Below are 12,003 nucleotides of genomic sequence, written 5' to 3' on the forward strand. Positions count from 1 at the left end.
TGTCCCCATATGTTTCGTAGAGTCATTTAATTGATATTCAGATCTGTTGTGACATTATTCAATATGATTTTTTAAAATTTCTCATATGTTTTCATTTCCTTTCAAATTTAGTTTTAAAAAAAGTTTTCAATAATCACAGCTTGAAAGAATTCTGCTTCTGACAAAATACTATTATATTTGGTTTAACATTGTGAGAGGTTCTAAAAATATTTTACAAATGTAAAGGTTCTAAATCAATACTAGGAGGGTGCAAATACTCAGCTTTTGCAGGTAGAATTTTTTTAATACTCTATCCATTCCTGTGTTATATCAGATCACTGGTGGAGCTAGAAATAAAAGGTAGTAAATTGACTTCAGTGCAGTATAATTTTTATACTAATCATTGTACCTATATAATCTTCATCAAGTAGATTTTAAGTAGTATACAACATTCTGATGCCAAGCAAATGTAAAGAGGCTTATTATGCTTTTAACATCTATATCCTTCCTGTTTCAGATGTGATTTAAAAGATACTTCAAAGGCAGTTATATTTCTGGTCATTTTTTTTTTTTTATAGCATTCATGATGAACTTACTTCAGATTGTGCGTGACCACTGGGTACATATACTTGTCCCTGTGGGATTTGTCGTTGGATGTTACCTAGACAGAAAGAATGATGAAAAGCTAATTGCCTTCCGGAACAAGAGTCTGTTGTATAAAAGGTTAGTTTTTGTATTTTTTTATTAAACCAACAGTCAGGTTTTAGAAGTATTCTTCTTAATGTCATTTGTGCCAAAATAAACAGAAGGGGTAATTTTCCCCCCCTGAGGATTTAGTTTTAAGTGATATTATTTTGTAGTCTTGTTTGTTGCTTAATCCTTAGACAAAACTCTATGATTACTTTTGGAATGTAAATAAGTCTTTAGTTTCTGAACAGGCTATTTCACATCTTTGAAAGTCTTTTTTTTTTTTTTTTTTTAAGTCAGGGTACATTTTAACCTAGAAACAGTCTTAAACCAGCTTGCCAAAGCCTCCTCTATGTACTTTAACATATATGATCATACACTGTCTTACTTAGGCCATGATGTAGCTGAAAACAATGGCACTAATTGTGGCTTGGTGCTGTGTTCTCAGCAACACTGGTTGAGACCTTTAGACATGGTGGTTGGGTGATCAAATAGCACCTGGCAGCTGCCTGGTCCCACTGTGTCTCTGGAGATGGCACCAGAGTTAGAGTTAGCAAGACAGGGTGTCTGCCACTGACTGTGCAGCCAGGCAGGAGGAAGCTCAAGGGACAAGAGAACCAAGCAGCAGCCAAAGGCGTTGTGTAGAGGAGGTTCCAGCCAGGGATTTCAAGAAAGATAAAATGAGCTAGAAAGAATATAAAAAACATTAAATGAACTCACTGAGAGGATAATTGCTTTCATATAAAGATAGACTAAGAAATTACAGTTCTTTAATCTGGAAAAATGAAGAGATGGTAAAAGTTTAAAATCATGAGAGAATAGAATGAATATGTTGAATCTCCTAACTTTTAAATGGGTCAGTTTAATACAATATGAAATACTGAATCCATATTCTTCTGACTTTCCCTTTTATCGTCTCATAAAAGTTTTATTTACACTTTTGCTTTTTCTTCCTTTTTTTTCTTTCCGTGCAGGGAATTAACACCCAGTGAAGAAGTCACCTGGAAATAAAGGCTGCTGCTGAATTACAGAATGTTCACAGTTTTTAAATTATAAGAGAAATAAAAACACATTCATTACTTAATTTGAAGACTTTGAAGTGTGATTCTTTTTGTGCTGAAATAATCTTTCCCATTTCAAATAACAGACACTTAGTAATTAAAAAATAATCACTGAATCATATGGCTCAATTTTTCAGAAAAATTTTTTCAAACATGTTCTTCAAAGGCACTCTAAAAGGATGATGCTAGGATTTTATTTGGCAGAAATCAATAGCTGAAAATTTTAGTGACCTTGAATTTAGCAAAGATTTCTTAAATACAATACGTAAAGCATGAACCAGTTTTAAAAACCAAGACATTGTACTTTATCAAAATTAAAACTTCTTCAAAAAACACAGTTAAGGGAATGAAAATGCAGCCATAGACTAGGAGAAAATATTTGCAAAACATACACACAACAAAGAACTTATATTTAGAATATGTAAACTCATAACTTACTAATAAGACAACCCGATTTTTAAAAAGCAAAAGATTTTAACAGACACTTCACCAAAAAAGGCATATGAGAATGGCATACAAGCACGTGAAAAGATGCTCTAATCAGTAGTCACTAGAGAAAAGCAAATTAAAACCACAATGAGAAACCACTACACACCTGTCAGAATGGTTAAAATTAAGGAGACTGATCTTACCAAGTGTTGGCAAGGGTGTGGAGCAACTGGAACTCACACCCTGCTGGCAGGAATGGAAAATGTAGCTGCCAGAAGTTGCACCACTTTGGAAATCAGTTTAGCAGTTTCAAGTTAAACATGCACCTACCATACGACCCCGCCATTCCATTCTGAGGTATTTACCTCAAAGAAATGCATATATGCCAAAAGAAAGCATATGTCCACACAAAGACATCTACATGAAAGTTCATAGCAGCTCTACTTGTAATAGCCAAAAATTAGAGACAACCCAAATGTCCATCAACACGGATAGATAAATTGTATTAAATCCATATAATGGAATATTACTACTCGGCAATTAAAAGAAATGATCTATTGATACAACATAGATGAATTCCAAATTAATTATCCTGAATGAAAGAAGCCAGACAAAAAGCACACACTATGTGATTCCACTTATATAAAATGCTAGAAACTGCAAACCATAGTAACAAAGCAGACCAGTGGTTGCCAGGGAGTGGTCCAGGAAGGGGCTGGAGGAATCATTTTCTTGATTATGGTGATGGTTTCTTGGGTATGTACATATGTCATCTGTTATATTCAACTACCTCTTCTTGGAAAGCAAATTCTGTTTCAGGTAAGCTTGAATTTAGGAGAAGTGAAATTACAATGAAATGATACTCCCTTATCACTGATTCTTTTCAGAACTCAGGACATTTAAAGATGACACACACAAATTTTAAAATCTCAGTTGTTTGAAATTCTGTTCAACTATTTGGTTTGGGGTAACAAAATTTAGGCCAGTTTAAAAGAGACAATGTTCAAGAAGATAGATATAACTTTGTGCCATCTTGCTTGTTAACATAAAATTTCAATGAGGTAGATTTAGAGATAAGTTGAACTGTCCAAGGTGAAATAGAAGTCTCCTGGAAGTGCATCTATTTCATGTCCTCTGTCTCCAGGAACTCCTTGATTGGCTCAGTAATCACTGTCTCCTACTGAACTATTGTAATACTTGTCTGTGCCCCCAAAATTTGTACATTTATTCACTTCTATGCACCAACCCTTGTGATAAAGAGTAAGACTCCTTTGACACTCAAAAACTGATAGTCCACTGGCATATGAAGTAGTCAGTCCGGTGTGTTGTAATGAGGGTTTTAATGTAGGCAGGTGCAAGGTATAGTGGTGGCACAAACGGCTTTTCTTCAGAGGACTTTCCGGAAGTCAAGGGAAGCTGTTGTGACTGGAGCAGAGGGAAGTCCAGGAGATAAAGCCAGACAGGTCCAGAGCACAAAGAACCTTTTAATCCAGCAATAGGAAGCCACTGAAAGATTTCAAATAGAGTAATATCGTCTAATTATTTAAGGATCCCCCCCAATATAAGCTCTGTGAAAGTTGGACCGTTTGTCTCTCTCATGGTTATAGTCCCAGTGCCTGATACGTAGTAACATTCCATTTGTAAAGATAAACTGGTGAGGTTTGCATTTTTGAAAGATCACTGACAGCACTATGAATTAAACATACTGAAGCTGGAATCAGAAGACCAATTCAGAGATCCTGGACCTGGAATACACAAGAGACCAAGAAGGCTAAGCAGTAGCAAAGCAAACAGAGAGGAAAGAGCCATGAACATGCACATTTGAGGACTGACTGGAACAAAATGTGAAGTGGAAGAATGGGGGGAAAAGAATCAAGAATGATTCTCAGATGCTAGCTTCACTAATTCATTTGAAAGGCATTGACTACAAGATATACAAAGTCAAATAAGACATGGACCCTGCCATCAAGACATTTATAGGGTATTGGCAAAGATGTATGGTCAAACCAACTGTTATGATACTATGTAAAAGGTACCAAGTAAGACACAGGCACATACAGGAGCTCAGAGGAGGGACAGGAACTTTTAAGTTAGTTGAAGAGCCGGGGATGCTTCCTGGAGAGTGTGGTCATTGAGTTGTTTTTGGTTTTTTTTTGTTTTTTGTTTTGCGGTACGCGGGCCTCTCACCGCTGCGGCCTCTCCCGCTGCGGAGCACAGGCTCAGAACGTGCAGGCCCAGCGGCCATGGCTCTCGGGCCCAGCTGCTCCACGGCATGTGAGATCTTCCCGGACCGGGGCAAGAACCCGCGTCTCCCGCATCGGCAGGCAGACTCTCAACCACTGCACCACCAGGGAAACCCGGTCATTGAGTTTTGATGAACAATACGAGTTAACTTATGAAGTTCAAGTTTGGGATGTGCCGAATATCAAGTGGAGTTATCAGAATAGGAAATGCAACAAATCTAATACCCAACTCACACATGGCTTCAGGGGCAAAGCCACACCCAGAATTTGCATTCTGACTTCCAGGCACTGATCTTTTCATTTTATGATGCTTGCTATTAATCACATACTCAATAGGTCGGAAGGCCTAACGAAACGATTAGTAGTAATTCAACATTACTAAATATTGCCAAGCACTGTTCTACATGCTAAATGAACAAAACTATACGGTCCTTTGGGGTCATTTACATCCTAATAAGCAATTAGTCACTGTAGAGAGTTGGATCATTACCCTCCAAAATTCAAGTCCACCCAGAACCAAAGACCTTATTTGGAAACAGTCTTTGCTTATGTATTTAGTTAAGTATCTCAACATGAAATTACTCTGGATTAGGATGGAACCTAAATCCAATGACTGGTGTTTTATAAGGGGAGAGGACACAAACAGACACAGAAGGAAGAAGGTCATGTACAGAAAGAGGCAGAAATTGGAGTTAGGGTGCCACAAGCTAAGAACACCAGGAGCCACCAGAAGCTGAAAGAAGCAAGAAAGGATTCTCCACTAGAGGCTTTGGAAAGAGCATGGCCCTGCTGACACCTTGGTTTCAGACTTCTGGCTGCAAGAAGAATAAGAAAATAAATTTTATTGTTTTAAGTCACCAAGTTTGTAGTAATTTGCTACAGCAGCCTCAGGAAATGAATAAAATCACATATTTTTTCTGAATTAGTAATACATTAATTAGCTCAAAAAAAAAAGACTAGGGACTCCCCTGGTGGCGCAGTGGTTGAGAATCCACCTCCCAATGCAGGGGACACAGGTTCGAGCCCTGGTCCGGGAAGATCCCACATGCTGCGGAGCAACTAAGCCCATGCACCACAACTACTGAGCCCGCACTCTAGAGCCTGTGAGCCACAACTACTGAGTCCACGTGCCACAACTACTGTAGCCCGCATGCCTACCTGTGCTCCGCAACAAAGAGAAGCCACCACAATGAGAAGCCCGGAAGCCCGCACACAGCAACAAAGAGTAGCCCCCGCTCGCCGCAATGAGAGAAAGCCTGCGCACAGCAACGAAGACCCAACGCAGCCAAATAAATAAATAAATAAATTTATTTAAAAAAAAAAAGGACCAAAATTGTATACAGTGAGAAGTCTCCCTCCCACTCTTTCCCCATTTGCCTTAGTTCCCTTACCACTCAAACATGTAACCTCTGGGTTTTCTGTATATTCTTCCAGAGATTTGTAATGCATATGCATGAAAAAAGAAATACATGTTTCTCTATACAGACACATTTTCTTTAAAAAAAAAAAATCAGAAAAACTGGTTTGCATATTTTTTGCTTCATGAGACCATGGTTTCTTTCCCCAGTTAGGCCACAATTTCTTAAGAACACAAACTATTTCCAATACAGGACTGTATTTCCAATACAGGACTGTATATGCAGAGACATTGGATAAATGGTTACTGAATCCTCCCCTTGAGAACCTGGTCCTCGCTGGCAGTCTCCTTTCCTTCCCTCCCACTGCCCCTTCTGTCCCTCTGGACCTGCACTCACCAAGGTCACCAGTGGTCTCCATAGCAACACAGTTCAGTTGGCTCTTGTAAGTCCTTATGTTGCTGGACCTCTGGGCAGCAACTGACACTGACTGCTCCTTGAAACATTTCCTTCCTGGGGCTTCCATACGTTACACCTTCCTGCTTTTCCTCCCTTCTCCTAGGCTATGCCTTCTCTACCCTCAGGGCTCTGTGAGATCCTCTTCTCAGTCTCTTCCTTTTCTCCAAGATGATTATATCCACTCCTGTGGTTTCAGTTCCCTTTTTTATGCCAACAGCTCTCTGTTCTACAGCCAAACTATCTGTCTACCTATCTAGTTGTGCTGTTCTTAATCTCTTCATGCCTCAGCTTCCTCATGTATAAAATAAGGATAATAACGCCTACATCAAAGTTTGCTGTATTAAATTCGTTAATACATGCAAAGCACTTACAAGAGTGCCCACCGACAGTAAGCCCTACGTAAATATTAACTCTTATTTTTACACAAGTGCTCAGTATTCAGGGATGTAATGAGAATTTCTGCGCAGGAGGAGAAAGATATTAAATAATTGTATGCAAATGCGATAAAAAGAAGGTACAAGGTAAAATAGAAAACAAAAAGAACATAGAATTCAGGTGGTCCTTATCCAATCCCCCTGAAGCCTAAGAATCCACCGCAATGAGTGGGAAGCGGAGATGATCCTCCACACGGCAGGGGCCGCTGCATCATCCTCCAGCCGGGGGCACAACAGGAGATGGGAGGACGCGCTACAAAGGTCACGTGCTCCGGAGTTTACCGCCCCGGCGTTCACGCCTCTTCGATCCACGTGACTCGCATCCTCGGGGGTGATTGGTCTACACGAGACACGTGGGCGGGGGTGGCACGAGGCAGGGTGGGGCATGCTGGGTGGAGGGGTCGGGCTGGGGGCGGAGCTGGAGGGGGTTGGTTCGGCGCGGGGGCCGTTGGCTCCAGACAAATAAACATGGAGTCCATCTTCCATGAAAAAGTGAGTGTCCGCGTTCGGTGGGGAGCTGTCTGCAGCGCGGTGGCGGGCGTGGGGCGCGGCATCGCTGCCTCCCGGGGAGCTGGGTGGGGCCCGAGATGCCCCCATCCCGATCTCGCCGGGCGGGAGGAGCTTCACCTGGAGGGGAGTTTCACCGATGCCCCCATTGCACCCTAAGGCCCGTGCCCGAGGAGCCGGAGGAGACCCGGGCCTGAGATGTCTGGGAAGCCCGCAGGGAATAAGGGCAGGGCCGGCGGCACGAGAGAGGAGGTGACTTCCGCGCTTTCTCTTCACTTTCCGTGGGAGTCCTCTAGTTCCTCTCCCCCACTCTCCCTAGGTTCTAGCTAGTCACCTCTTGGACACGTCGCTCTACCCTTCCCAACTCCACCCCGCTCTCCCAGTCCTACCCGTTGGAAGAATTAACTTTTCCTTCTCTGGGCTCCTCAATTCTAAATTGGAATTTCTCATATACTCAGATCCTTCTGCACTGGGTCCGTGAGCATCCCGGGGGCAGGGACCTTGGCTCGTCCCACGGAGGGCGTGACCCTTAGGGAAGTGAAGTAGGAAACCCAGTGCGCCCCTGAACTGGGAAGTCGTCACAAGAGTTTTTGTTATGAGATGTTTGGGTTTCGTTTCTTTTGGTAATGGCATCTTTCCGGATCAGGAGGCCAGCTTTCTTATTAGGTATTAAGAGTGGGCAGGAATAATTTTGTTTTTGTCTGCCTAGCCTGTTTTGCTTTGAATCTTCCATGACCATGCGCTTGAAGATAATGTTTGTGGCATGTGGAGAAACTCGTCTTTTCTCGCAGTTATCAAATCATTTGGGTGTGAGTGAAACCTTCCTCAGGACAACTTTGTCACATATCTTGTTTCATAATAGTTTCGTGTTTAGAAAGGGTTGCTGGTGAGGCTGTTATTTAGTAGGAGCGAAGGGGTTTTGTTTTGTTAAATACTTGTCCATTTAAAAATACACACACAGCAATCAGATAAAGCAATCGAAGACAAAGGAAGTGCAGTATAAATCTAACCAAATTGTTATGGAATGCTTTTCTTTATAGAAAACATTTCAGAAAGTTTGGTACTAGAATAGACCAGTTTTTATGTGTGGGTGAGGAAGGTCTCAGTGGTACGGTTATCACCAATCTTTTGACTTGACTGACATGTTATATGAATCCTGGACAAGAGAAATTTAGCTGCTTGGCTAAGGAGACTGGATGAAGAGAACCTCGAGTGGGCATATTTTTATGACTGATTTTCAAAAGCTTTGCTGTAGGACCAGATGGTTCAACACTGAAGATTTTAAATTTGTGCACATCACTTCCTGAGAATTATACAATATATATTTTTTAACAATAATGATTGGTACCTAGTTTGGATAGAGTTCAGCGAAGGTAGCTGCTTAACCATGGGATCAAAAGAAGCTGGACGCTAGCCTAATGAAAATCTACTTACCTGAAAGCAGTCACTCTGAATTATCAGCATGAATGTAGACTTAAACCTACTTCAAGAACACATTTACCCTTATCAACTTATAGGTACTTAGCAAATGAAGACTTAAAGTTCTTCAGGCATATTTCAATAGTATGGAAAGCACCTGTAACCATAGGGCCCATTGTCCATCTCATACACTGTCCATTCTGGGAATGTTTGAGCTCAACATGACATTTTCCAGAGCACTCCCTTCCCCTCCTCCACATACATTTAACTCTAGGTCCTGGGTTTGGAGAGCCGGAGAACCAACTTTGGCCCTAGGGAAGCTGTGCATGTAGGGTTATCTGACTACAAAGGACTTTGCAACCACTTCCTCTTGGAATTTTGGTTTCTCCATTTTCAGAATTGTCTCTTGGAGTGCCCTTTGTTAAATTAAAATGTAAACTCAACAGTTGTTTATTGATATATCCCCAGTGCCTGGCACATAGCAGGTGCTCAATAAATATTTGAATGAATCAAGAGTGTTCCTTGAGCACCTAAGATGTATATGGTGCTATTTATCTAAAGTAAACAAGTTTTTCTGTAAATATTTTATTTTTTAAAATAGGATTTTTTGGGGCTACATTGAGTCTTCATTGCTGTGCGGGCTTTCTCTAGTTTCAGTGAGTGGGGGCCACTCTTCGTTGCGGTGTGTCGGCTTCTCATTGCAGTGGCTTCTCTTGTTGCGGAGCACGGGCTCTAGGCTCACAGGCTTCAGTAGTTGCGGCGTGCGGGCTTGGTAGTTGTGGCTCGAAGGTTTGGTAGTTGTGGCTCGCAGGCTCTAGAGCGCAGGCTCAGTAGTTGTGGTGCATGGGCTTAGTTGCTCCGTGGCATGTGGGATCGTCCCAGACCAGGGATCAAACCCATGTCCCCTGCGTTGGCAGGCAGATTCTTAACCACTGCGCCACCAGGGAAGTCCTTCTCTAAATATTTTAGACTTTGCAGGTTTTTTACGTTCTCACATATTCTTGTGTGTGTGTGTGTGTGTGTGTGTGTGTTTTCCCAACCATATAAAAATGTAAAAACCATTCTTAGCTCCTGGGGCAGATTGAATTTGGCCCAAGGGCTAGAGTTTGCCAATCCCTAACTTAAACCCTAGTGCTATATGGCCACCAACTGCTGGAGTTTTTTGTTGTTTGGGTTTTTTTTTTTTTAGTTCTGGTGCCTGATTTCTGTCGTTTTTGTTATCCCTTCTGTTGCTGACAGCTCTTGGTGAGGTTAGTGTGCCATCTGAATTGGTACTTTTATGTGTTTACAGCTGTGAATGATAGCCAAACTTGTTGGGATTATATTTAAAATTAGTGAAAATACTGGAAAGATGCTGAGATTTGACTTTATGACATTCGTTATGTTTTTTTTTGTGATTGGTGGTTCTTAACCATCTTCAGGATATTTGAAGTTTAAGAATCACCACGTTCCAAATAAGTGGCTTAAGGAAGTGGTAATAGTACAGACTTGAAACCTCTGCCCGGGTTTGAATCTCAGCTCTGCCGTTTACTACCTGTATGATCCTGGGCAAGTTACTTGTTATCTCTGTTCTCCAGTTTCCTCCGCTGTATTTGAGGGTTTTGAAGTGTCTGTCTCAGCGTTATGAATGCTTAGAATGCTACTTGGCACATAGTGCTGGACAAGTGCTGGCCACTGTTGTTATTCAGATGCTTGTGCTTGCCAAACTTCATAATAAGGGGTGGGACCTTATTCTTACTAAGATGAGATGAACAAGTGCTGCTAGGTTGATTGTGTGGCCCCAGTTAGGCCATTTCTGAGCACACCTTTGGGTTTATGCCCAGTTTCAGTTGGAGGCAGTAGTGTCTCTGGGAATTTGAACTAGTTTCAGGGAGGTCCTGAAGACTCTGGGGACAGTGAGGGAATGATTTGGTTGAAGTTACCCTTGGTGGTTTTGTAAGATATCTTGGTAAAACTGAAGATGCATTTTGTTCATCCTTGGATCCCAACACAATAAAGTCTGGGCTTGAAATCATGGAATTTCAATACCACTGAACTTTGACTACAGCAAAGTGAACTTCTGTCCAAATTTGGTTAAAGTTTGATGAGAAAGAAGTGGTTGGGGGACTTCCCTGGTTGCATGGTGAAGAATTCACCTGCCAATACAAGGGACGCTGGTTTGAGCCCTGGTCCTGGAAGATCCCACATGCCGCGGAGCAACTAAGCCCGTGAGCCACAACTACTGAGCCTGCACTCTAGAAGTCCGCAAGCCACAACTGTGGAGCCCACACGCCACAACTACTGAAGCCTGTGCACCTAGAACCCATGCTCTGCAACAAAGACAAGCCACCACAATGAGAAGCCCACGCACCGCAACGAAGAGTAGCCCTCGCTCACTGCAACTAGAGAAAGCCCGCACACAGTAACGAAGACCCAGTGCAGCCAAAAATAAATAAATAAATTACTAAATTAAAAAAAAAAGAAAAGAAATGGTTGCGGGGACTTCCCTTGTGGGCCAGTGGTTAAGACTCCATGCTCCCAATGCAGGGGGCCGAGGTTTGATCCCTGGTCAGGGAACTAGATCCCGCAACTAAGAGCCTGCATGCCACAACCAAAAGATCCCACGTGTTGCAACTAAAGATTCCACATGCCTCAACTAAAAAGATTCTGCATGCCGCAACTAAAGAGCCCGCACGCCGCAGCAAAGATCCTGAGTACCGCAACTAAGACCCGGCATAGCTGAATGAATGAATGAATGAATGAATGAAGTGGTTGGGGATAGTTTAGGGGGTGGGATGGGCAGGCAGGGAAATGCATAATCTTAGATGGGACCATTTTACAATTTTTTTGGTCCATGTAGAATTTGACTCATCTTGTGACTTTAAAAAATAATTTTATTTAAATTTGACTGTACAATTTGTTCTTTCCTTCTATTAAATCATCTTAGAAGTACAGAACTTGATATAATTTCCTAAAGCAATACAGTATTACTTCAATTAGGTTTAATTTCAAGTGCTTATTTTTTGTATTTTAAAGCTAATTTTTTATAGAGAGAATTTTAAAATCAAATATTTGGATTCACTGTTTCTATGTATGTTATTACATATGGTGACCATAGTCTGAGAGCCCCAAACTGAAGCATGTAGCCTGACAGCAAACAGAAAATTCCAAGATAATCCAGTGTCTGGTCACTGTATTAGGTAGCTCTTAATGTGAAGTACCTGTATCTTAGTAGAGACTTTTTTATCGTTGTTTGAATTTTTTATTAAGGATAACACGTGTAGGTGCACACAGATCATAAGAGTATAGCTTAATGAAGTGAACACAAGTGTGTAAATAATACTTAGATCAATTAACAGAACATTTACCTGCATCTTATAAGCCCCCTTACATCGTTCGTCTTCCAGGATACTAACTCTCCCTCCACCCCTGCAAGGGTAACCACTACCCT

General features: G+C 41.6%; 1 protein-coding gene across 6 annotated transcripts in view; it reads left to right on the forward strand.

The window, feature by feature from the left end:
• The first annotated feature begins 7,090 nt into the window (after positions 1–7,090).
• Positions 7,091–12,003, forward strand: part of ATXN3 (ataxin 3) — a 33,394-nt gene continuing 28,481 nt past the window's right edge. For 3 of the 6 annotated variants that reach the window (XM_060004022.1, XM_060004024.1, XM_069540411.1), the window contains exon 1: positions 7,091–7,139. In XM_060004022.1, coding sequence (XP_059860005.1) covers positions 7,116–7,139 — 24 coding nt within the window. In that variant the 5' untranslated portion in view covers positions 7,091–7,115. Of the gene's footprint in view, positions 7,140–7,217; positions 7,407–12,003 lie in introns of those variants that run through there. The other 3 variants (XM_060004023.1, XM_060004021.1, XM_069540410.1) reach the window with 3 other exon arrangements.

The sequence above is a fragment of the Delphinus delphis genome, chromosome 2 (genome assembly GCF_949987515.2).
Source record: "Delphinus delphis chromosome 2, mDelDel1.2, whole genome shotgun sequence".
Taxonomy (NCBI): Eukaryota; Metazoa; Chordata; class Mammalia; order Artiodactyla; family Delphinidae; genus Delphinus; species Delphinus delphis.